The sequence below is a fragment of the Ixodes scapularis genome, unplaced genomic scaffold, assembly GCF_016920785.2.
Source record: "Ixodes scapularis isolate PalLabHiFi unplaced genomic scaffold, ASM1692078v2 PGA_scaffold10__122_contigs__length_95168666, whole genome shotgun sequence".
Lineage (NCBI taxonomy): Eukaryota > Metazoa > Arthropoda > Arachnida > Ixodida > Ixodidae > Ixodes > Ixodes scapularis.
In genome coordinates this window covers 31,712,797-31,739,674 of record NW_024609836.1, presented here as the reverse complement: position 1 = coordinate 31,739,674, position 26,878 = coordinate 31,712,797, and the positions used below count along the sequence as shown (strand labels likewise).

Below are 26,878 nucleotides of genomic sequence, written 5' to 3'. Positions count from 1 at the left end.
ATTAAAAAAAATGGCAAGACAGCCACATTCAGGCAGCCCAGGCAATAGGGTTGTACAGGAGAACACTAAAATATTTATCATAAACTCCCAAATAAGGCCCGTCGACGGCGAAAATATGGAAGAAAGAAAAATATGGGGTGGGCGATCTTTCGGGATGTTGCGGTATTCTTGTATGTTTTATCTCTACTCTCTGGGGTTAAGAAGTGCATGGTTCTTCTTCCGCATTCTTGCTTTAAAGAAGCACTAAAGAGGTTTTCGAGTTTGTTCATTGACGGTAATAATTTAAATCAGACACTCTAAGCGTCCTAAAAAAAAAATACAATCTTGCGGGATCTATTTAACTTAAAGAACGTGATGAAAGGTCGCGACAAGCCCCTTTGTCTTTCAACGTTCGGCTTACCACTCCCAGCCGACCTCTGATACAACAATTGTCTCCTCAGCGACTGAACACGAGTACGAACCGAGTAAACGCTTATGCAGCACCCGTGTCGAATCTGCGCCCCACACAGGCCGCCGGAGTGTGACGTAGAAATTCCAGCATCATGGCCTTGTTATGTAGAAGGTGTTGGCCCTTTCGCGTTCACTCTTTGCGAGTCGGTATAAGCTAACCGATGGCAGCCCGCTGTCCAACCGTATAGCTGGAAGTAGCACGGCGTGTCAAACTTAATAACCGTGATCCTGCTGCGTCATCCCGCTCATTTCGAATTACGGCCGGCATTGTGAGCGTCGGGGAGGATTGCGCCCAAGGCGAGGAACTCGTGAATGCCGCGTGAGCGACGCGGCTGCGCGCTGGAGACGCACACACGTATATGCCCGCGTACGTACACGCGCATTTGTACACGTCAGAACCTATACTCTGAACAAAACAAACGAAACAAAAAAGGACAGGTAACAAACAAGTGACGCGTCGTGTGACAGGGCTGTTCCGTCCCCCCTATTAGGCTGTCAGTGTGTCAGACTTGCAACGTTGCTTCGGCCTTTGTACTTCGTCCAGAGGTGTCTCTTGTTCTGGTCGTGGCGGTGGCGGTATTTTTTTTTTATCCTCCTAACGCCGTGTTTTTGAACAAACTAAAAAACAAAGAAAAAAAGTGACAGCAGAAGTTTGGCGTTAGCTTCCCTGTTCTCGTCCTGTCTGCTTTGCACGCCCATGATGGTTTTTTTCCCCTCTAAATTACGTGGATTTTTGTTACAAGTGGCAACGCGCGTCGAAGATTTATTCGACGAGCGTTGAATTCATGCGCCTACGTGGTGCTTCGGGTTAGGTTAGCTTAGGCTAGGTTAGTAAGGCAGCTGTTGTTGCCAAGAAGCGAAACCACATTGTGAGCAGCTTGCACTTGTTTACAAGTTTCTTGTTACGTCGTCTATGTACGTGGTATGTTCTCATGTAAAACGATTTCACGAAAAAAAAATGAAAGTGTGCCTTTTCTCGCTTCCACCAAAGAGATAAAATGCAGCCATAGCCTTTGCGATATTTTTCCATCTCACTCGGCGCTCCTGCTCTGACTCGGCGCGGCAGCGCTTTTGCGCTGATCCTTCCACGAGGATGATAATGATGATGGTGATTAACTTTATCTTCAACAGGGTCGCGCCATGGCCTCATTGGGAAAAGGGGAACATGGGGAGGAAAAGTTTACATTCGGCGGTGCACTCCTGTCGAGCGCGCGAACTCCCATAAGGGGAGTAGCGTCTCCCTGGCCCGTGCCTCGTTACCGATCGACGTATACTTGTAAACCTATAGAGCCAGGTTCACACTGATTATACATCGCACAAAAGACAGTCTGGTTACAGATTCGAACGCGAGGCGCAACGAGATCGTAGTTTCGAATGCCGCATGGCGATGAGTAGGAGGAGAAAACTTGGCACGCTGCATTCGAACCACGGACATTGCGGTGATTCGTGTTTGCACACTGTCTTTTGTATGACGTGTGAGCAGTGTGACCCTGGCTTTATGTTGTATACTTATATAAAGCTATACTCAAATACTCTATAGACCGACACGCTGTTTAGAAGCAAGCCCGAGTTTGCCCACACCAGGTGCGGGCACTGCGCGTGCGCACAAACCGAATTTGCGTGAAGTGAGACGTCTGCGCATGCGCCGTGCCGTCAACAGCGCCACCGCAGTTGCGTGACGTCAAGGCCGCGTGTTGGTCTATATACCAGTTTGTATTTCCACCGAATGTAGCGGGGAAATTGAATTCTCGTACACCTCTACCCCGATTCAATGTTTCCCGCTGATTTTAGCGGATAAATTCTATTGGTGTGTATACAGCAGTGTCTGAAACGTCTAGCCCCCAGTGATAAACATAGGAAATAATAACCTCAAACGCAGGCTCTTGTGAAAAGAAGGGCTGCGCATAAAACGAGATTTTTGCTTTTACGGCACTCTCGGCATCGCTGTTGTTCTTGGAGCTTCCTGACTATGCATTTCTGACGTCCTTGCAATACAATACGTGCAAAGATTACAAAAAAAAAAAACGGAGTCTTGCGAAAATCGCAGTTCCCCACTTTCAGCACAAGCAAACATGGCGGCGCCCAGGGAACAGAGCAGACACTGGTCTATAACCGCCATATCACTTCATCTTTCTCGCTAGATTTAGCGTGGAAAATCAATTCAGGTATTTTATCGCCACGTTTAGCAATCGAGGCGCTTTTGAACGGACGCCACACGATATCAGGGATTGCTGGCCTTTAAATGCTGTCTCATTAAAAGAAAAGCGTAGCTGTCTCATTAAAAGAAAAGATAGCGCGTTGGAGATCAGTGTCCAGATTAGTGGTGTACACGTTAAAAAAAGAAAAAAAAAAGAATTAATTACAATTACTCTTGACTAAGACGTATTCGGTTAGATTACTTCATTATTTGAGAGGAAGGTTAATTCAGTCACCTCTTCGCATACCTCGGTATTTTGAAACAGATTTTTCTGCCGGTTTGGCAACGTACCTTTCGTACCGTCCATTATTCAATTACAACCACTGAATTACAAGTTACTCGTATTCTCATTCCACCAATTTCGATGGACCATCCTCCTCTCGGAGACTATACCCGTTTTCTCCTCACGATAAAAAAAAAAAAAAGAATGACGTTTTGCTTACTGTTCATACGCAAAGCGAAGTAGTTCTTACAAGATATGGTTGTAGGAGGGAGAAGCGACGGTTTTGGCGTTTGAAAAGTCTTGATAAGATAACATATATCTGATTGAAATGCACCTACCTATAGTTTAATTCTCTACATAAGGGGGAGAAATTAGTACTGCTCCGTAAAAAGCCGGACTCTTTTTTTTTTTTTTTGTACGATTTACGGGTGATAATTAGTATGGAATCTTTGTACTTCGTTCCTCAGTAGGAAACTTCTAGACACCACGGGCGTCCTTAGGAAGGAGAAGGAAACATATTGATAGTTACGAGTAACTTTAGAAGTTCCAAAAGAAATCAAATTACTCTCGCCATTACTTTCCAATAAAAGCAATCTAACGATTACGAAGCCATTTTATGAAGTGATCGATTACGAGTCGTTCGATCACTCCTAACGAGTAGCGCACAAGTCTGTCCCAGGCTCTGCATACGTGATTCCCCGAACTTCGTCAGCCCCTTGGCCTCGGTACGCGCACGTATAAGCCGGCAGGTACACGTCTGCGTATCCAGCGTCGTATCTACCTCTACCTCGTTTCTGCTGCAACGCTCCCCGCTGAGCCCCCGATGGCTACCTGTCAAGCGTCCGTCACGTCACGCTCAGTTTGAAGGCGGCTTTTATTCCTCTACATTCGTTTTTTTTTTTTTCTGTATCTTCTTGTTTCCCATTGTCTTCAAAACGTCAGTGGCGACCTGCAATAGAAACAACCGAGAAAAAAGATTGAAGCGAAAAAGAAAAGACAGATAAAAAGAAGCTCGGCATCCGACTGAAGCAACGGCAGCGCTCGAAACGAATCCAAGAGTCGCCGGCGAGAGCGGCGTGCATGCGAAACAACAAAAGAATGTCCGAAGCGGGGAAGAAGCAGTACGAATAATAATAACAATAATAAATAAAAAAGCAGGACGGCAATTTGAGACAAAAGGCATGGTAGGAAACGTCGGGGGTTGGATCCAAATAACGAGAAAAAAAGAAATAGGGAGGGAGGTTGCAGAGGAGAACGGCGTCAAAGTCCCCGAGCGGCGGCGCAAGAGAAGGGGGCGTGTGACAGTGTCTCCACGCCCCCTCGGGCCGAGTGAGTGACAAGCACTGTAATCAGAAAAGGGCCCGTGGCAGCGTCGCCGCTGCTTTTTCTCGCGGACCGCTCACGGCCTGCATGCAAGCGTCCCGACGGGTATACGCTAACGCCGCTCGAACGGAACCGCGCAGGACGCCGGGACGATACCTGCCCCGAAGAAGGAGGATAGAAGAAGCCGCGCATGCGCAAAAGCGCGAAAACACACCCGGCTTCTATATCGCGTATTTCACAACCTACGAGCTGGAACCCATCAAGCAGCATCATCGTGGCGTTCGTCGCATCTCTGTACGTGTTCTGTCATCGCTACACCAGTCCTAAACAGAAAAGACCTAATGACTTGCGCTTTTTGACGCCGTTCGATTGTGTCTGGACTTAAGTTGAAGTGAAGTATACAGAACCACTAAAAAAAAAGCCCATCTTGGTCCTGGCAATCATAGTTTTTGACAAGCTGTTACGTCTGAAATGGCATGAAGCGGGTTTCCGCTCTCCAGGAAGTCTAAAACAGTCCCCGACAGAGCGAGACGATAACAGAGCGTTTTTAGCAGATCGTTTCGATACCTCCGATACGCCCGGCGATAACGATACCCGATAACGATACGACGCGCTCTCTAAGGTGGCGGCGGAGCACCGGGTATCGTTATCGGAGTCAGAAGAACGATCTACTAAAACTCTATAGCCTGAGGTTAAGAGTATCGGCGGCCCGTTCCCTGACTTTCTCTTGTGCGTCGCCATTCACTAAAACTCTCTAACGTATCCGCTCAATACCGTCCACGACAACAGAACACATTGGCGCCATTTGTCGGGTACCTTGAAACACGTGCGTGCGATCTCTGCGCACAACTAGACTGAAGGTTTTGCGGCATCGTCGAGATCAAATCTATACGTTCTGTCTGCGAGAGATGGTTGCAAATAAGATTGTCAGAGTTATCTCGATAAAAGATGGACGCTTAAAAGTATACGCACTGACGAAGCGTTTTCCATGACTACCGATAGATGGCGCCAGCTCTCGTCCTCTCGTCGTAACCGGTCGTAAGCGGTTGGGACGCAGTTGGAACCGCACTCAAACCGCAAATGCGTAATCCACGCGTTTACAGCTCAAGCGACAAAGCGCGCGTGCCCGGGCAGGAGCTTTCGCGGGTCGCCCCCAAACTTGAGAAGCATTACGTGCACTCGAGTAAGCTTTAACTTGACTCGAACCCGACTTGCACTGATCCCCCGACTCCGACGTATACGAATGCCGGGAGGAAAGGAGCACGGTCGAGTCACCGCAAATGGCTTCGTTCGCAGCCGAGAACACTTCTCCAGAGCAGCCACTTGGGTTCCTTTTCTTGCCATGGTGCCGAGCGCGTGGAGAAAGAAACATCCAAAAGGGAGAGCAAGAGGGAAGAGGGATGTGATGGCAGGGGGAGAGGAACTGACAGTCGGTTGGTCTTTTTGTATTCTGCATCTCTGGCCCAAGCCGTTTTGCCTGTCACACTCCTCCACTCTTGGTGTTCTTTTTTTTTGTGTGTGTGTTCTGGTGGTTGAAGAGCGGGGGGTGGGGGGGACCCGCATCCGCATTGTCAATCAAAAATGCAGGCGAGCGTGGGGTCACGCGGTCGTTCACCTTCGGATGTAAAGCATCGCGCGCGAGGAACGCGTCGTTGTTGTTGTGGCCGAATGTGTCCGTCAGGTCCCTGAGGGGCCGGGGGTCGGAGTTGGATTGCTTTCCCCCGGCGGATGAAACTAGAACGTCCGAGGCACCTCACGCACGTTGACCCTTTGTGTTAATATACCATAGGACTCTTTTTTTTTTTTTATTTATTCCTAATAGCTGGGAAGCGCCACAAATTGGACGGCGTATAGCATTGTGAAATGGCAAGTATGCCTTATATACCTCACAAAAGACACGGAAGTTCGGTGCAGGCACGATGATAGAATAATGCGGACACTGCTCGAGCGTCTTCGAAACACGTCTTTGATGTTTGCGCATGTTTCAGACATGCATGTAAAGGAGTTTTTGTATGACCTACGTTACAGGTCCTGCGTACAGGGAAGAAAGGCACATCGGCCAGTAGAGAGTTTTATGGAACCGTTTTTTGCACATCCTCCGGTACGAGGGACTTTGATGTGCAAGTCTTCCGCCGAAGCGCATGCGCAGTTCGTACCGGAGGGCCCCATCGTATACCGCATCGGATGCGCAAAGGCGGCTCCCTAAAAGTCTTTAGTGCCTGCAGACTGTCTTTTGTAGGATGTGTTGCCATTAAGGTGTTTCGACATTAGAAAGTTTTAGTAGATCGTTCCGATAACGATACCCGACCGTCCCCCCTTTCTATGTATCTTCCTCATGTCTAATTACTTTCACCTTTCTTGGTGTTAGACTGGTGGTAGCTGATAAAACCTGTTTGCTCTACTGACGTCTAACTCCTGGTTGGTTCAGTTGGTAGAGCGCTCCACTAGAAATGGGGAGATCCCGGGTTCGTTGCTTGGACCAGGCGGATTTTTTCGGTCGCACACAGGTCACCTAGCTGTGTTCGGAGATTTGTGTTTGTCCTTTGTCCCCCTTGTTCCTCTTCTCCAGGGATTATTTCCGTCAAATAACAAAGGCGCAGGCAGAGTATCGTTATCGGAGTCGTCAGCGCGATCTCTACTAAAACTTAATGTTGGCCGACAAGAGCATCGCACATCGAAGCAAGAAGCGTGCACGTGCATAATAAGCCGCGCCGTATTAATACTGACTGTTGTCCTCTTAGACTTAGGCTAGGTGGCGCAAGCTACCGCCCGTTACAAAGGGTATAGCCATTAGGGAATTGTAGTAGACCGTTTCCGCAGCCCGCTAAGCACCCGGATAGCGCTCCGTAATCCGCCACAAGACCTTGAGCTATGCAGACAAGGCTGGGGGCGCGCCTGCGCAGGTGCGGCGTTTTTTTCGGGGATAACGTAGCGGAGGATAAAAACGATCTACTACAACTCCCTATTAACATCGATCCATCCATCCATCCATCCATTGACTCGGCGGCAAATCGCATCGTAAAGGCGCTCCTTGTCGCATTGAAAAAGAAAGGTGCAGGAGTACAACGCAAATTCAATGTACGTGGTATGGTTACTCGGCGATAGCAAACAAAGACGACGCGCGCAGTGACCATGTACTTTTGTTGCCGTTTGATTGGCCCCATCGGAAAGGAAGCAGCGACCGATCTTCCTAGAAACTCCCATTTGGGTTCGACGGAGCAACTGTGTTTCGTACCCCGTCGCGAGCAAACTCCAGTGGGTTGTATCCTGGCGTCAGTTGTATCGAGTTAAAGACGCATTTTGTTGTATTTTCGCGGCTCTTCCCCTTTCTCTCTCTCTCTCTCTCTCTCTATATATATATATATATATATATATATATATATATATATATCGTTTTGCTTTCCTATTTATTAGTGTGCTGCTAACTCGTCGGTTTCAAAATGGTGTCGCGGATAACCCACGCAGAATCGTTTTGCTGTAAAGAGAAGGGGGGGGGGGGGGGAACTCTATTTTTGTTTTCTTTCTCCTTCTTATTTCTCATTGAAATGCCCGCCTCCCGTTGATTTAGGCTGGGCCGTTTTTCGCCCTGACGGAAACTGTCAAGCTGTCCGACCGGCTGAAATGGTTTCCTGCCGAGCGCGAATAGCTCGTATTTTTTTATTAGAGTTGATCTTTTATTTTATGCGTATTGTTCTCATTCCGAACATGGCGTATCGTAGAATCGAGGCCAAGATGCCACCAGGTCGACGAACCTGTACTCACTCCTTCTTTTGTTTTTTTATTCTGCTTTTTTTTTTTTTTGTGTGTGTGTGTGGTTTTCTTACCCGACCCACTCATATTTGCAAACCTCGTTTTTTTTTCACTTCTTTTGAGTGTATGTACTTTCTTTTGTTTCTGAAAAAAAAAAAACGATATTTTGTTATATGATTTGCGTTTTGGTCGGTTAAACAGATTATTTTTAAAAATTTCATCGAGCAACACTGGCGGTCACCATTTCTCGGACACAAAGCGTGTGATTGGATCCGAGTCCTCGCCGAGCGCTGACGTCACACCCGTGTCCAATTCATGCTCAGAGTATACGCGCCTCAAACAGTGACGAACTCAGATAATTGAGCTATAGGCGCTACTAGCTACTAGATGATAGAGTTCCTCGATATGCTACCTCGAAGGGAGAGCAGAGTTGCGCATTTTATTTCCCCCGCACTGTCACGCTGCTATTCGCCGAAACCGATCGCGTGAGCAGCAAAGCATCCAGCGCCGTGCAGGAAAACCATCGCTACTGTCGCTCCGCCGACGTTGCATGCGCCCCGGCGTATTTGCCCTGCCTCCGCCTCCTTCTCCTCCTTCTTTTGTTTTTAATGCGCGGCGTTGCTATTCGCCGCATTCAGTCACGTGAGGAGCAAAGCATCCAGGACCGTGCAAGGAAGCCGGTGCTAGGCCACCCGCTGAGACTGAATGCGCCACTCCGCTACCCTAGACAGGAACTCTACTAGATGGCTACTGAATGGCTCTTGCAGATATATACACTACAAGATTGCGCGAGGAGAGACATGTTGGCGTCGAATAGGGGAAGCTGTCAACGGTCAGTGAAAGTCACATGAACCCAATTTTATATTTCGTGCAAAATTTTGTTTCCGCTGAATTAACTAAAAAAAATTCGTTTAGAACACCGGTAAACACGGCTGTACTAGTAACCCAAATAATAGGTTAGAATGTAATGTTTTCGCAAAGTCATTAAATTTCTAAAGTTACACCTCCGTTATTTTTTTAAAATTATTATTTGAAAGTGACGGCAGATCAGGGTATGGGGTCTGTAAAACTTTGTTCCCAGAGACGTAGCAAAACGTTTTATAGCGGGAAATTAACGCTTTGGACTCGAGGACAACTTTTTTTTTAATTTTTATTTTGCATTTTAGAAGTGAAGAGTGCTGATGTACAGCTTTTGGCCGGGTTCAAGGTGCTCGAGCGCCGGTGTGCGCACACAGTTCCGACTGTATTCGGTGAGCAAGTCGTCTGCTGCTTGCGGGGGGGTGGCGGTGACGTCAGAACGACGGCGAGTTCTGATTGGCTTTGATCGGAAGGATAGTGGGTAGACCTCAACGCCAGATGCCTTGAGGCCTACCCACTATTTTTTTCGATCAGCCAATGAGAGCTCGGCGTTCCCACATCATTGCAACCCCCGTGCCAGAAGCAGACGGACTTGCGTAGCCACAGGAAGTTCTCCACACGAGTATATGCGATGGTGGACTGTTGCATTTAGAAGACACGGACGACGTGAGGCGTCAATCCGTGTACGTGACGTCAACGCAGGTTTCTGCGTGAGCGTGGAAGGACCGTGGAGTCCTCGATGGCAAGGAACGATAAAGAAAGAAGGGAGACCGAAAGTAAAGGCGGCGAAGGAAAGAAAAAGAAAACTATAAGCGGAAGAAAGAAGAAAATAATATTTCAAACACCGTTTAAGGAGTCTGGACGCTCGTATCAGACGCACTTGGCCAGACGCGCAATATATCTCTCAGCGAACGAGGTAAAGACAAAATTACATTTCAACAGTGCGTGAGGACACGATGAAAACCCGAAAAAAAGATAGCGCCGTCGCAGGTCGTACAAGTTCCTCCGCACAGAAAACAAAACAAAACAAGAAAACGGGCAAAACAGAAAACGGAAAGACGGTAGTGAAGTTGCCCAAGACGGAGGAGACTTACTTATACCCCTGTGCCGCTAATCATCGCAAGAAAAATATAATGGAAACAGGTTTCTTTCGGCCACATTTTGGCTTTGTTTCCATCGATGCACTCCGGTGTGCCTTTCCATGGAAGTTTGCAATGCGATTTCCTTTTTGTATGTTGTTCCGTTTTAACCATAGTCATTTTAGGGGAAAGGAGAGGGGGGAATAAACAGCTTTTTGGGCTCGTGGGCTTTATGCGAAATGGATTGGAGCTCACTAAAAGAAAGCACACACAGAGAAAAACAGCAACAAAGAAACATGGAGCGTAGAGGGCGAAGAACTATTCGTGGTTCACGTCCAGTTTTCTTTCTTTTTTTTTTTTGTTTCTCCTTTTGCGAATTCGAATACTCGATTTCTGTTTCAATGTACGCTGGAGTACATCGATTCCGATCACGTACGAGATGGTCGGTTCGCCGCTGCGAACGCTCGACTTCTTTTGAATAATCTCCACACAAGCTCCTCTGTCTTTTTTTTTTGTTTGTTTGTTTGTTTTGTTTTAATTTATTTTGGTGCACCAAAACATACAAATATTATGATGATATCGTCATCACTATTCTACTTCTTAAGACGCCGAGTATTTTTTTTTTCTTTTTTAATTTTGCCATGACGGGTGTGGTTGTCGCTATAAGTTGTTTAGTACGAAAAAAAAAAAAAAGGCGTACCGAGACGACTGCGAAATCTTCCCAACCCGTGTAGCTTAGACCCCTCGCTTGCCGGTGGTCTTGTTTGCTACGATGAGACAGTTTGAGATGAGATTGGGGCCACTTTAGGTTTGGAGCAGGGGCCAGCTGGGGCCCTAAAGTCGTCAAACAAAAAGTTGGAGCAGAAAGTTAGCGGAGCGCACCGATTGGATCCTGGTGACAAAGGCGCGAAGTCATCGTCGTGATAGTCCAATAGTCGCGCTCCACGAACTTCGGCCCCAACTTTGTGTTTGACGAGTTTAGGGCCCCTGAACTCATCAAAGAAAGTTGGAGACGAACACTGGCGGAGCTCGCCGATCGGACTTCGGCGACGAAAGCGCGGCGTCATCGTCGCAAAAGTCCGATCGACGAGTTCCGTAAACTTCGGTCCCAACTTTGTGTCTGACAAGTATGGGGCACCAGGACGGTCGAGTATAGTACAGCGTTCTCATACGCTCTAAGCGTAAATTCGGATTCATTGTCGTCGATGTCCTCGTTTTGTTGCCCGTGCTGATTGTGCTGCCCGGAACGCAATTCAAGGTAAACTGCATCAATATAGGAAGAAATCGTTGCTTATACTGTCGAGAGTGGTTATAACGAAGTCAACGGGAATCGGAAATCACTTAGATATATCCGCTATTTCGTTATAACCGACTTGGGTTATTACGAAGTGCAAAAGGGAATGGGAAGTCGTGATCGCTTCGCTGTAGCCGCTATTTCATTATAACCGACTTCGGTTATAACGAAGTGCAAAAGGGAATGGGAAATCGTGATGGCTTCGCTGTAGCCGTTATTTCGTTATAACGAACTTCGGTTATAACGAAGTGCAAAAGGGAATGGGAAATTGTGATCGCTTCGCTGTAGCCGCTATTTCGCTATAGCGGACTCCGATTATAAGTTATAACAAAGTGCAAAAGGGAATGGGAAATCGTGATCGCTTCGCTGTAGCCGCTATTTCGCTATAACGGACTCTGATTATAAGTTATAACAAACTGCAAAAGGGAATGGGAAATCGTGATCGCTTCGCTGTAGCCGCTGTTTCGCTATAACGGACTCCGATGATAAGTTATTACAAAGTGCAAAAGGGAATGGGAAATCGTGATCGCTTCGCTGTAGCCGCTGTTTCGCTATAACGAATTCCGATTATAAGTTATAACAAAGTGCCAAAGGGGAATGGGAAATCGGGATCGCTTCGCTGTAGCCGCTATTTCGTAATAACCTACTTCGGTTATAACGAAGTGCAAAAGGGAATGGGAAATAGTGATCACTTCGCTGTAGCCGCTATTTCGTAATAACCGACTTCGTTATATCCGGTCTCGACAGTAGAATTTCTGCCTGAAGTTCGGCTTTCAATGTGATCAAGCAATGGCGGACTGGCAATGGCGCGTGCTTTTTTGAAGAGAGTCTATTGCTCCACGTAAGGAGACTCTCTTCGAAAGGGCCGTGGCCTCCAGTATAGCTGCTGCGTCGATTATCCGAGGCTGCCGTATTTTGGGCGTGCGCTTTGAGCATGCGTTCTAGACGAGTGTTCGGCGTCCGGTGTTCGGCGCGTAGTCGGGTCCAACACGAGTACAACTTCAGCATTCGGCGCAAACTCGGATTCAACCACAAAGCCTCGCGCAGAAAGCGATGTCCAAAGTATGGAGCCCACCATTGTTGCTTGACGAACCGTTGAAAAGGGTCTATTCTTCTCGCAACAGCCAGTGTGTATTTGATGCGTTGCCACGTTTTAAGCACGGTGCCACAGATGGGATTCCGCGGTCAGTGCACGTAGCATCTTGGTTTGCTACGGATCAGGGAGGGAGTCATTCCAAGAGAGTAATAAAATTACGAATGAGTCGAAAAAAAAAAAAAAACTGCTATACACAACGATGACGGAAATAATCCCTGGAGAAGGGGAACAAGAGGGACGAAAGTCCTTCGTCCCTCTTGTTCCCCTTCCCCAGGGATTATTTCCGTCATTCTTGTCCAGCTCGCTTGCCCCTTTGCATTTAATTGCATTATAATTATACACAACGATGACGACTTCACCTCACCGTATGAGAAATTGGAAGACACGTTAGATGAGTAGCAAAAAAAAAAAAAAAAATATGTCAATCACAAGCATTAACGTCACAATCCTTGCAGGATTTTGGTTGTCCAGTAAGCACGCAGAAGATGACTCTTCCAAAGTCAAGTTAAGTTAAATAGAATTAAAATTGCAATTATCGAATCTATTTGCGGTTAGATTTTAACGTTTGTTCAGTACCGAAACTCGGATCAAGTTCTACATGTTTTTTTTTTTTTTTTCTTCTACTTTTAATAAGCACTTCAGCTCTATACTCGGTGACAGGTTAAGAACGAAGTAAGAGTTTCGCCATCAATACGTGTTCTTTGCCTTCAGTCGTGCTTTAACTGCTGCACGTTGCACCTGCAAACCTCGCGCTGGAGACGGTGCTTACCTCTACCGGAAGTGAGAGTTGGTCACGCTCTCGTAGATTAGTTGGCCTCCAGTACGACCTTATAACGTGGTCAGGCGCATTGTTTAGGAACAAGCACGTTGTCCAGTAGAAAGGTGGAGTTTGCACATTCGTAGAAACTCGCTTGTCCAAGAGCCAAGCATTCGCATATGCCGATCTCCACCAAGCAGCTCCACTAACTCTTCGTAACATCTGGAACAGGAGTTGGTGTTCTTATATAGCATAAAAAAGAAAAGGCCTTAAACAGTATAGTTACCATGAGAATGATTAACTAAGCCAAGAATTAGGCCATTAGAGTGTTTTAGTATTGCGTATATGAGCAAACGCAAGCGCGGTGTGTTTGCGTTAGCGTTCCGTTCTCCACGATGCGCACGCGCGAAGTCGCCATGCGCCAATCCGAGTCGCAGTGTGGGCTCCGCGCACGCGCAGTGTGGAACACGCAACGCTAACGCAGAGGCACAGGGCTTGCGTTCGCTCGTATACGCAATACTGAAACACACTATTATGTTTACGCCTTTCCCGATTTCATACTGTTCGTATATACGAAACTTTTTCGGAATATGGTCACGAAGTCAGTTACATTAATCCAACAAGGAGTGGGTAAAACGTCTCGCCGAAGTGAATATATGAATATATAAATAAAATTACACTGTAATCGTGCGCTTTCAAGAGCCACGCCGTGGATCGGTGCAATCTTTTCCCAGCCGAAAAAAAAAAATAGAGGAAACGAGGGAGACGTCGTAATGACAACTCCGATATAAACGGCGGATGAAGAAGCGAGTATACAAACAAACAAACAAAACACCAAGAGGCGAATTTATCAAAGAGAGAGAGAGAAGGAAGAAGTCGATCGTCGTCCGGACTCCATTTGGGAGAAATCTATCTCACTTGGAGGGCCCCTATCCAGCGCGCCGAGTGGTCCCATACTGGTTTTCTCGGCCGATCACTTCCCGCCAGGGTGGGTCGGGGAACACGAAAAACACCTTTCATCGGTTTCCTTCTTCATCTTAGTTGGGGGCGCCGTTAGTGGGATCACCTTTGGCTCCTCGGTCGGCGTCGAGCGGACGGATGGCGGCTGTTGCTCCTACGTATACACTTGTGCCCATACTTTGACTCGCTTCTGTTTGTTGGCTCTTAGAACGAAGACCTTTTCCTTTGGGCTATCGTCGCGTTATCGACGGAGATGCTTTCTGTCGAAAGGGGACACCGCGCACACTCTAATGCAGGTTGGGCGCCCTTCGCTTTTCATCGGTGTAGAAGCTGGTTTATGACCTCAGATGTTTGTTTTTAGGGGGGCCCTTCGAGATGTGTGTATGCCTGTCCTTTCTGACAGGCAACTGCTCTCGCCAAGTACTATTATGCAATAACTTGGTGAGGTTTTTTTCTTCTTGTTTTTCTCGTATACTATGTATGCTCCGTTATACCTCGCGATGGACGTTGGTGGACATTACGAGTAATCGAAGCGAGTTCAACGCTGCGTGTCACGTAACAATTCGGAAGGGATGCAGCCGTAAATGTAGCAGCGTTCGGCTACGTTCACAGTCCTGGGTTGGCTGAGCTCACTCGCGGCGTCCGAGGTGCGATTCGGCGCGAGGTGAAAACGGAGCATTGACATATGATCCAAGGAGCGAGTAGTTTTACACGTCGCACAATGTTTTTTTTTTTTTTTTTTGCACTGTATATAGGAGCGAGCAAACTTCTGAGAGGCTCGAAGGAAAACCGTTACTGTGCATTTAAGGATTTTATTGGTTACGGTAGTGAGACTGTCTTTGGCTATACTTTGCATCACCTTAAAACTTGCCGTTAAAAAAAGAAGATATTACGGTGAGTCCGGTTTAGAGATAAAAACAAAAAGAAATGCCTACTTCAATAACAAAACAAAAAAAAAAAAACACTGTCAGCTGACTTTTTTTTTGTTATCGAACAAATGAGTGAGTGTGGTTTAATTTAAGCGATCGCAGAGCTGGCGGAATTGAGAAGAGGTCGTTTACTTACTATTTATAGCGTTAATCCGCCGAGGCACGGATACCTGTACGTCAAACTAGCGTGGAGGGGGGCTCCAAAGATAGATCGCACCATCGGATATCAAAAAAGAAAAGAAGAGATGGATTTGCTTTGTACCACGCTGAGAGCAGATGATATAATGTCTATAATGACCGAGGCGACGTAGGAAAAGGCTACTTTGTGTTACTGTTAGTTGGAGAGCGATGAGATACGCGGAATAGGGAAGCCAAGCAGGCGTGAGGACGATTGTACAAAACTAAAATGCGATTACAAAAAAAAAAAAAATTGAAAAAAAACTTTAAAAATAGACGCCAGTTACGACGTTAGGGGTTCTTTATTCTTTATTTATTCTAGGATTAACATTGCCCGCTGTCGTGTCATAGCGGGGAAGATTAAGTGTTAGAAATACAAATCTAAACTTTAACTGCATACATTTGAAATTGTCGGCAGCTGGAGGCTCTGGAGAAATACGCGGTACCTGGATAAACATTTCCCGAAGAAAAGCAATCAGTAACGAAGAAAAATACATTCAGATGCGGTTAGTTACATTGAAACGATGGCAATCTGATAACCATTCGCTCGACATATAGGCTATCCTGTGGCTCTGCGGGTCAATCTCTTCGTGGCCTTGTGTATCAACACCCCCTGCTGTTGGTTCCCCAGCAATCTTCTTTTCAAACCACAATCATGAACTGACCTTTTTCGCATAATGTTGACGACATACGCTCACCGCGCAACTCGCATTTGTTTGCCGTGAGCAACGCGACCACAACCTGTGGTTTTGCATCATGTCTGTGTATACGTAAGCAATCAGCATCCGCTGTTTTGTTGCTGGGTAACAAAAGGGACAACATCGGAGGTCCCTATAGAAAGCAAAGCTGAGAGCATAGACACTCTTTCTCCCATTGTCCGACGCCCCCATGACGGCCATCATTCGTTCACATCACTTGACATTCGTTTGCGTATCGGTGGCTGCCGGGGGCCGCCATTTTGGCGCCTTGAGCCGCACATGTGCGGTTAACGGTTTCGGCGGTGTTAACTGCACTATAGCATTAACCGCTTCAGCAAGCAACTACGCTGGAAAGCACTTCTTGCATTTACCATCAGACACCTTGGCGAAAGCCGGTGACAACTGGGAATATCGATTCTAGTACATAATATGGCTCAAGTCCTGTTACTAGGAAGTGCAGCCTATATAGTGGCTCTTTGGGGCACGGGCAGCTTAAGAAAATCAGGGTGCTGCAAGCTGTCAGCGACCACTGGTGCCCTTGTCAGAAAGAAGACAAGCTCGGACTAGTGTCCAGATTGACAACGGACCATACACACAGGGATTGTTGCCTATAGCTGTTTGCAAGGACGGCCTGGGCGCCGCCATCTTGTGTTTGGTGTGAGTACATCGTCTGCAAGACAAGCATTGCTGAGGTCGTGGGTACGCCTCAGCAATGTTTGACTATCAGACGATCTCGCCACACCAGCAGCAAGATAGCGGCGCCCAAAGGCCGTCCTTGCAAACGTCTATACGGATAGCAACTGAGAGAGAGGAGGAGACGAGAGTGAGCGGGGACGTCAGAACATTGAGCTCTGGTTGGATTGATTAGTGGGTAGACGCAAAGCCAGCTGTCTTTGTCCCTACTCTTTGAACGCGTTCGAACCGACCGCGTCAAGCGCTCGGCGTTCGCGTTCGAAGAGCTCGAATACGTTTGAAGGCTGAGCGTCTACTACAAATTCTTGACCTGTCACCGACTAGAGTATAGATGTGCCTTACGGTGTGCTGAGGATTGTCTTCCCCGTTCCCTGCAGGTACACGAGCTGTGCGACAACTTCTGTCAGCGATACATCAGCTGCCTGAAGGGCAAGATGCCCATCGACCTGGTGATCGACGAGCGCGACAGCAAGCCCGGGGACCTGGGCGACAACAACAACAACCACAACAGCAGCGGTGGCGCCGGGGGAGGGGGATCGGGAGGAGGGGGAGGGGGAGGAGGAGGCGGCGGAGGCGGAGGAGGGGGCAGGAGCCACCACAACCCGGACACCACGGGACACAACAGCACCGACAGTTCCTCCACGCCGGACCAGGTGAGAGCGACTGTACCACACAGAGGAACTTTTGGGCTAGTGGGGTAACCATCGGGCGAGGACACGAGGAGCTACGGACAAGGACAAGAAGTTAGAGGCAGGACAAGAACTTGCCCTTTTTACTTTTTGTCTTTCCAAGGTCCTATTCCCATAGGGTGTGTTGATTCGTCATATAGAGCCAGCCCGCAGTCTCCCACATGTCCCAAAGACCCACTGTCCTAGCTCTCCGTACAGGAATTTTGGGATACCTTCACAAATGCACAGGAATCCAAAAGGCCTGTAGGACCCCGGAGAAAGTCTTTGTGGGTGCTTTATGGACAATTAAACAAAGACTATGCGCCGAGGAACTGAGAGAAGGTAGGAGACGATAGTACGCTGTTACGTCAGAACGTCGAGCTCTGGTTGGATCGTTTAGGTATAGGCTTACATCTATACTGCCTTGTGCACGCGAAGATTTTGGATACTCTGTTTTAACACGTGCCATTCCGTCCGCACTATTTGATACTGAAGAAAAACGCCGTCTGCATAAAAATCACCGGAGTCCAGCATTGCCGATGACGGATTGAGATATAGTCTTAAGTGGCTGGCGACGGGGCCTAAGTCTGTAAAGCGCATCTGTTCAAACAAATGGAGATATATTTACACAGGTCCGTGAAAGGCGCCTAGCGTTAAGGGTGATTCACACACTTGCGTTAAGTCCGACCCAGTCCGAGGGTTGCTCTGGCAACAGCCGCGTCGGCCCCGACACAACCGGTGTTTACAGCGTTCTGCTGGAGCTGACTCAGCTGTTACCATAGCTACCCTCGCACCGGGTCGCACTCAACGCAGTTGTGCGAATCGCCCTTTATAGACCTCAGCCAGACTTGCTGACAGACTTCTTCTTTGCCCTTCAATTTTATTTGGCCAATTTTACGGAAGTCAAATGTCAGAGTTATTTTGATGAGTCTGTCACTTATATCTTGAGAACGCCGAAAGCAAATGCCCTTAAGAAAAGGTTTATTTCCTAGGACCAATATTGTGAAGTGCTGCTAATGAGTACTTTAACAGGGTTGATAATTAAAGAAAATTCCTACTCGGCGTAGGTAGGATTGTCGAAATATTTCTCGAGTAAATTTTTTTTAAAGAAAAACAGATTGAAATAATTCGTTTTTTTTTTTTTTAATTTAAATGTTGTGCGTCATTATACGATACTTTTTTTTAGTCTCCGGAGTTCACTAGAAGTTGGGTGTCCACGAAAAACAGTAATAGTAAACTCGCTAGTTCTTCTTTACATTCATATATTAGACTCTTCATTAGTTTTTTTTTTTTTTTTTTTTTTTTTCTGGAAACTAGTCTTATCAAACAGTTCTGTCGTTTCGCCGCCGACCATAATCAGATGTATCGAAGGTCGCAAAAAAGCCCGCAATTCAGGCACAAAACCACTTCGTAGTCCTCAAAGTGGCTCAGTACCGTTTCATTGGTTGTGTGCTTCAAGGAACATATTTGTATAAAAAAAAATTAAGCGAAAACTACATAAAACAGCAACACAAGCGCCTGAACGTTGAAACCGAGACCAACCAAACTGATTCAACCTAATGGTGGCGCCTGTGTCAGCGCCCTTTATCCGCCGGTCGAGCAACTACATACTGAGATCAAAAGATCTGTACAGGATGTTCCCAGCAATCCTTTCGGCCCCATAAAAGGCGCTGCAAGTTTAAAAGAATATATATATATATATATATATATATATATATATATATATATATATATATATATCTTGGCTTGTCCGACAGAACCGCTGAAAAAAGTTGACGGCATCGAAGAGAGCATCAAGAAACCTTCTCTGACCGAAAGGCAAAGAAGGGAGGACGGCCGGAGAGCGCGGGCTCATGCATAATGCACGAGCGGCAGGCAACTCGAAAGAGCGGACTCGTGAAGACCATCGCGCACTCAGACACGCCGGCCGACGGTCAGAGCCGCAGAGCGGGGAGGAACGCTCGGGACCTCCCTTTCTAATGAATTCATCGGTGCTGCCGGAGAAGATTACAGACATTCGCGCGAACGGGGAACGCGACCGGGCAATCGGTGGCCGAGTGCGTTAGGAGGGCAGCTCAGCTCGGAGCACATGTGGCCGAAGCTCGCTTTGCTGCAGAACACCCAGGAACCCCGGGCCCGTCTCTGCGCCCGTTGCGATCTGGACGAGCATCCTATACCGGCGTGCTAGCGCCTATCACTATACCGCGGAATGCACCTCGAAGACCCGAGCTGGCGAAAGGCACTGCACTGGCAAAATTTTTAACCGACAGCGTGGACAGTTTCGCTTCACTTCACTATACTTTGTTTCAGCTTTGATCCGAGCGCGGCCGATGTTATGAGCCGAAGGGCCAATCAAACAGCGAAAGAGGCACAACGTCATGGCGTTGTGCCTCTTTCGCTGCAGTTGATAGGACTAGCCGGTATTCGCTGTCTCTCTGTGCGTGCTCCTCTGCCGGCTTGTCCTATCAAGCGCAGAGAGCACGCCATGATGTTGCGCTTTTTGCGCTATTTGATTGGCCCTCCTGCGCATAACATCGTCCGCGCTCGGACATAGGGTGAAACGAAGTATAGCAGACCGACCTTACGCTGTCTAAATAGGAAAGTCTTGTTACAAAAAAAAAAAAAGAAGTCACCGAGTTCACTTTCCCGCACGCCACAAAGACAGTCAGTCACGGAGGACACAAGAAAAACCTAAACCAATGACGAACCTCAAAATACAATTAGATCTAAAAAAAAAGTGATCTGCGCAGAAACACTGATTAGATGAACCCTCATGTTCATTGTCTCTGCTCAAACGACCTTTGTTATTATTTTTTGTATCTAATTGTATTATGAGTTTTGTGATTTTGCTGCAATCCTATTTTTCGTCGTACTTGTCTAGTTTATATATAATACAAAAAAATACACGGGGTTCGTTGAGGACATGATGACAGAATTGTCTGCGAACACGCCCCAAGCACATTTGAGTCATATTTGCTAGATGTATGCTTCGAACATGTCTGCAAACAGTTTATGGATGAATGGATGCTGATGGCTATACCCTTTGTAACGGGCGGTAGCTTGCGCCACCTAGCATCAGACAGTGTCCGTAGACTGTCTCTAAAAGCCACTGTCCACTAGCAGCAGGACCGTGGCTTTTAGAGCGTGAAACAATCACTCCGCACTCCTCAGCGCGACTCATCCACATTCGCGTCCGTGTTGTAACTAGAACATAATGTTTGTATATACATTGAAATTCTCCAGGATATTTCATTGTTTTTTCCCGTAGAAACCGTTATTTCGTTTCGTTTTTTTGTTTTGTTTGTTTTTTTGTTTTTTGCCCGATTTTGTAGGGTTACTTTAAATCCACGAGGACCGCGTTCTGTCCGCGGTTTTAACGCATTTAGATCCTGAGAGCTCGGTGACACACATACATACACATACGCGCGGGCACCAGGACTCAACGAGATGTGCGAGCGACCAAAAAAAGAAAAAAAAAAAGTGAATCGCTTACATAAAAGGAATGGGCCTAACGTTAGAAAGCGGAAGGGTGTGTGTGTGTGTGTGAGAGAGAGAGAGAAAGAGAGAGTGAGGGCGTGAAGGAGGGAAGAGTTCTATCCAGCGATTTTGGGACGACCCTAGAAAATAGATCTATTATGCACGAGCGTGTCGCTCGAATCTGGCATTTGATGGCCCGTCGTGAAACAGCCGTTTTTATTTCTTTAGCCTTTGCAAACGTTTGCCTTACTATTCCTTCGTTTTTTTTCTCTTTTTTTTTTCATTCGCCGTTTCTGCCGTAAAGGTGGAGCCCGGCTTTCGCAGCCGTCTGCAAACAATAAGGAGTATTCACTAAGCGCCATATTTGTGGGTGATGTCTAGAGCGCATGCTCTGAACGAGCCCACATCAATAGGTTGCTAAGACCGGCAATCTTGAGGGTGCGGAATGCACGTTACAAAAGAACTGTAGAAGCTCGCCATCAGCACGCGCTCAGCAGTCGCGCACACAGCTATGGCCGCCAGTGAATACTTCGTATACATCTCAGCCTTGGTGTGATCTATCCAGATTTGAATGTAGTTGGACAGGGCATGGAACTCAGTCTAATGTCGTCCCCTTGTAAACAATTTTCTACGCCTACAAGTTTTGCTCTTTCTCGTGACAGCAATCGCTTTCACGCAGCGCACAGCGAAGCTATTGCGGCCTGGTCCTGTTTAACAAACGCGGGGCGAGGTTTATTACGTTATAGCTTCAAATATTAATCGCAATGTCAATTTGCGTCACTCCAGTGTTAGCTTAAACGTCGTCCAGTGTGTCCGGGTGAGACTGACTGTTGGTGAGAGTTCCACCTTTGCTTAGCGATAGTTCTGAATTCACGAAGCATTCCGGCCTGACGTCGGTGGTAGCATAAATCGTTCCGACGTTGCCGAGACAAGTATCTTAGCAGTTTCTCGGTCACCTAAAACCTCGCTCATTTCGCCGAAGTGTTCCAACTGGAAGAGAACGTAGCGTTGCCCGTCAAAACAAAAACATGCGGAAAACAAGTAAAGAAACGATTAAATTTGAGACTCACTATTGCGAACGTCGACGTATACTCCGGCGAAAAGAGCACAAAACGGATGGATGCGTCCACGTGTGTAATATTGGAAGTTATTCTAATGGGTTTTGTTTTGCGTATGTCTCTATGTACGCGGTGTGCAAGGACCTTTTTTTTTTCTTTTTACCATCGAAAAATCGTGCGCTTTGCTCGTAAAACATTCATAACGTACTCCCCGCACACTTTTTTTTTCCCCTCTAAGCCCTCTCGATTATTTATAGCGAAGTAAGGGGCAAATGGGCGACGCACAGAACTGAATGAAATATTCTCCTTTGGTTCCCTATTTTTGCTTTTAGTCTGTAAATAAAATATTATAAAAAAAAAAAAAAAGAACCGCGCCCTCTAGTAACGGGTACGGGTTCTACGCTGCCTCAGTGCCAGTATTCTCCACGTTCCCCCAAAACAGGAACGAAAGCTCGTTTCTCGTTCCTTCTCAGTCTTGTAACGAACTCCGGTTACAAGTTCGAGTTAACTCGACAGGAACGCGTTCCCATTACATTTCGAAGATTGGAGCGTTCTGTTACATTGACGTTACATTTGCATATTTGATTATCGTATTATTCTGGATATTCCGCAGATAAAATAGAGCGACCAAATGAAGCTATCCACATCGAATCGACACGATGACATTTATTCCAGTTCTTTTGTTTTCGACTGTCTCTCGGACACTTCCTCATTCCTTGAAGTGGAAAGTTAAAATAGTAGATAAAAAAAAATGTTTGCTTTGTGACGATGACTCTTCCATGGCTCACACGGCATACGCAGCCCTTTACCCGAATAGACGCAGCTGTTCAAAGATGGCGACCGATACCCCCGAAGGGTACGCACGCATTCTCGTCGTTCTCTCTGTCCACACGGTATATAGTAGCGTCCATCAAACGCGCCCGTGACCATCCAGCCGTTATAAGGCCCACAACGCGGACATGGCGTGCATTCTGTGCGGAAGGGAGATCCACGAAGCATAGAAAAAAAAAAAAGAAAAAAAAAAAGATTGCCCAAGCTGCGTACGTCGGGATAAAACGCGAAATAAAAAGCTCGTATATATTGTACAACAAAAAGAAGATGCGAAGGTAAAATAAAATAGCGAGCACCGCACGAGCCGCCCGGCGTATACAGGTAGGCAACCGATGATGTAGTCTGCAGAACCAATATTTGAACGGTAAGATAAAAAAAAAATTATATATGAAAAAAAAAGGGTTCGTCTTCGCTTTGATGCGCTCTCGTTTCTGCAAACATCCAAAATCGGCCCTAACTTTTATAGCGCCGCTGGACAAACGCGCACATCTGGGGAACTGTGCAAAGAAGGCCTCCAGTTTCGGAACGGGAGGGCTTATTATTTTATTTATTTAGTTATAATACTCCCTACCTACCCGTAAGCTGGTAGAGTATACAGTGTAATAAGAAGAGCGATCCACATTGGAAGTTTAATGCTCAATCAGATGAATGAATGAATGAGTGAATGAATGAATGAATGGAACATGTCTTTAATTGACTGTAAAGTGACACGACTGCATCGCTTGTCATATGGCATAACGGTAGTTCGCCGTGTTTTGTTGCCTGGTGTCCTCCAGAAATGCGAATTCACGGCCCTTTGATTATAGAGTGCAGTGAGGAAGGAAATTGGGGTTTCCTGAATCGTCGCAGGAAGCACGAAATAGTGTTGGATTTTAAGTTGACTAAATCCCTTTGTGGGTTCAAAGGAGACTATAGCACGAGGGTTGAGACACGTGCATTTCGTTGCGAAATCTCGGAAATCAGAGCGGTCTGTTTCTCTCTTCCTCTCCTACGCAAGACTCGCCGCATTTTCACCGTGGTGCATCCGAGGCGTGTACCACCTGCGTGAGCCAAATCCAGCTCACGAATTGTTTGCCTCAAGAGTCGGTCATTTGCATTTTAGGCAGCACAAAAAAAATTTCACAAAAAAAACTTCTTTTTTTTTTTTGCGAATACGTGAATTACGAATGTGTTGTGACATCAACTCAAAAGTTCGTTGAAGCACTTTCGTGTCGTGCACTCGTCTTGCAACGTATTCTCCTCCCCGAAGCGGAAAAGTGAGAAATGAACGAAAAGCACCACGTGATTGAGAACCCCCAAAATAACTTAACATTAATAATGTTGAAAAAAAAAATGGAGTAGTTTAAACTTATTGTGTTTGTGTTTTTGGCAGATATCCGCGACTCCGAAGATTACGGTCACCCTACTCCAGTGCTAAATTTATAGCGACCTGACGGGTTTGACATCGCGCCGGATGAAACCCAGTCCAAATCCTCGATCCCGCACCAACAGCATCCGCTGCGCTCCGAGCTTGCGCAAAACGGAAACGTGTAGTTCCCACGTTCACCGCAACGCGCGGTGCAATCGAATCTAGCGACGGACAGACAGACGACGCCCGAACAATTTCTGCGCACGACTATGCGGAGCGCAAGTTCGTCTGCTTCTCTTGCAGGGGTTGTGGTGACGTCAGAACGACGCCGAGCTCTGATTGGCTCTGACTCAGTGTTGGACAAAATACTCGATAAAAGTATTTAAGTTACGAAATACCTGCTCCATAAAGTATTTAAAATACTACTCCAGTTACTTTCACTGTAAGGTAGTAGAGTAGAAATACTTATAAATGTAACTCAATTACTTTTGAAGATACGTCCGCATTGCGTAATTTGTATCGACCTCAGTGACAAGCTCAATTATACAGTTTCGCAAGTCAGGTTTACCAAAATGGTTTATTAGCACTCAACAACACAAAACGGCAAAAAAGACAGAAAAAAAACATTGTAGGGCTTATTTATGCAGTACAACTATAATTAGCAGTATATATCACTGATACATGTTAGAAAACATTTCTGAAAAAAAAAAAGAACAGGTCGCTTTAGCTGGTTGCAACTTTCACCCTATCAAAATGTCTGTCATCTATATGATCGTCGTAGCTAGAACAGCAAACATTAATTGTAGTTTTGCTTTATACGAGCAGTTTTAGAACCTTACTTTATTTTTTCCTGCCAGAAAGGTGTAAGCAATCACTTTTTTCATGAAGCCGATCATCCAAGAGCTAAGGAGCGCGATTCTGACACCGCGGTACTACCACCGCTGAAAGTTTCGAATAGTGACATCACTGAATATCACTTCCTGTGGCGTACCTTACACGCTTCGTTTAACAACAATCAATATTCCCTATATGGGGAGTTCACTATAAACGAACTTGGAATACGGAAATAAGTGAACGGACAACAAAGAAAGCCCACACAATAGCCACACACAGGTCGCACCTCCTTCAAGTAGGTTGCGTTCAGAAAGGCACTCAACGTTGGGCGACGCTTTGTTGACATTTTGAGAGATCATCCTGCTTTTAGTTCTTTTCCTGTCCTGTTCTCTGCTTACCAATGTCCGCTTACAGACAATAAAGAAAAAAACCTCGACGTTTTGCGGCATACACGGTATACAGGTTTTGCGGTCGAATATACAACAAGCAAAAAAAAAATGTTTCTTCTTTTTGTATCCACTTCGCATTTTCTATCAGTTATTTTCTCGATAATGATGTCTGCATTATTGTCAGGGGTCGCTTCCCGTCCTGCGTTGCGCCTCAAGCCTGGTTCAGACAGTTACGCTTGACTGCGTTTGACTGTGTTGCGGCTGCGAGAAACGGGCGGCGGAGAAAAGCTCACCGGAGAAAAGCTCACCGCAAAACCGGCAGATACGGAGAAAAGCTCACCGATATTTGTTTTTAGCTTAGCTTAATTCTGCGTAAAACGGGGCAATTTAAAACAATTCGCATTCGTCACTTCACTAAAAATATGTCCTCTTTTTTGTAATATCCTTGAAGTTTATTGGTCATGTTTACTAATTAGTAATCACCCATTTTGTAAATTAATGAAGCCGCAAGTATAAAATCAGAACATCGTACACCGGTAAAAAGGGCAACAATTTAGTGACAGGTGACCGTGGCCGTCACTAGCTCTGTCAAATAAAGAGGTTTCTTTTTTGCGAGCTAATATGAATAGTGATGTGTGAACCGCTCGAGCTCCAAACATTGTGTAGTGCCTAATAAATAAGTAGGTGTTTGTTGATGTAATCAGTGTCGGCTGCGCTGTTTTCTTTCTGTTAATTTCACTAACAACATTTTAGTTGCGAGAACAGCTTCGTCGTGTCGTGTTTGTTGTCTTCACTCCGGTGTCGTCGTTTGAGCGGTTTTCATCATGTATAACGTTTACCAACTTGCCCTATTCGCTACCTACCTTACCAAAGACTAGTTCTCGTATAGCTTACGAGTAAGAACGGTGACAGTGTGCACCTCTGAAGGTCATGGGTGGCTCACCGTAGAAGGACACTATCACACAAAGGCAACGTGTGGAAACACCAGCACAAACGGCTAGAAAACGTGCATGTCCGTGGAAGAAAGAAGCCTCGATATCCTATTGACTGTTTTATCCTGTTTTCAAAGGTTAACAAAAGCTTCAAAGAGAATTTCAGGCACCGCGTTGTTGCGCGTGCACATTTGGATTTTCGGCATTTACAGCTTTGATTTTTAAGTTTTAGGTAGTCATCATTAACTTTTTAAACTTTTTCCTGTTCTTCAAGTTCATGAAGTTTTTAGTTAGGCTTTCGTGCCTAGAGAGTAAGCCACAGAAAACACTCGCCCGCAATTATTAATTTGGGAGCAATATACCCATTAAGCTTAACAACTATTACAAAAAAGGACATTTGTTTTACAAAGCTGACGAATTTTAATGATAATAATTTGATATATGTTACGCGTGATAAAACAGCCTCCGTATAAAAAGAAGAAAAAATATCGGTAAGCTTTTCTCCGCATACGCTTAATGGCCGGTGAGTTTTTCTCCGCATCCGCCGGTTTTGCGGTGAGCTTTTCTCCGGTGAGCTTATCTCCGGTGAGCTTTTCTCCGGTGAGGTTTTCTCCGGTGAGGTTTTCTCCGGTGAGCTTTTCTCCGGGATTCGCGAGAAACCAGGACATCCCTGCTGCTTATATCGCGTGCCGAGGTGATTCCTTGAATCGGATTCCACGTTTCATACAAAGCACAGGTGTGCCGGTGACTCCCTTTCCGTTCTCGACGCGACGCAGTCAAACGCACTCAAACGCGAGTGTCTGAACCGGCCTTTAGTGTGGCAATTTTTACTTCCGTAAGACCACTCCCTTCGTTTG

The 26,878-nt window shown here is 46.3% G+C and overlaps 1 protein-coding gene across 2 annotated transcripts in view; it reads left to right on the top strand.

Annotated features, from left to right (window-relative positions):
- The window catches only part of LOC8029488 (homeobox protein Meis1), a 356,592-nt gene that overhangs the window by 76,235 nt on the left and 253,479 nt on the right, over nt 1-26,878 (top strand). For both annotated transcript variants that reach the window (XM_042287647.1, XM_042287649.1), the window contains exon 6: nt 16,862-17,137. In XM_042287647.1, coding sequence (XP_042143581.1) covers nt 16,862-17,137 — 276 coding nt within the window. The remainder of the gene's footprint in view (nt 1-16,861; nt 17,138-26,878) is intronic.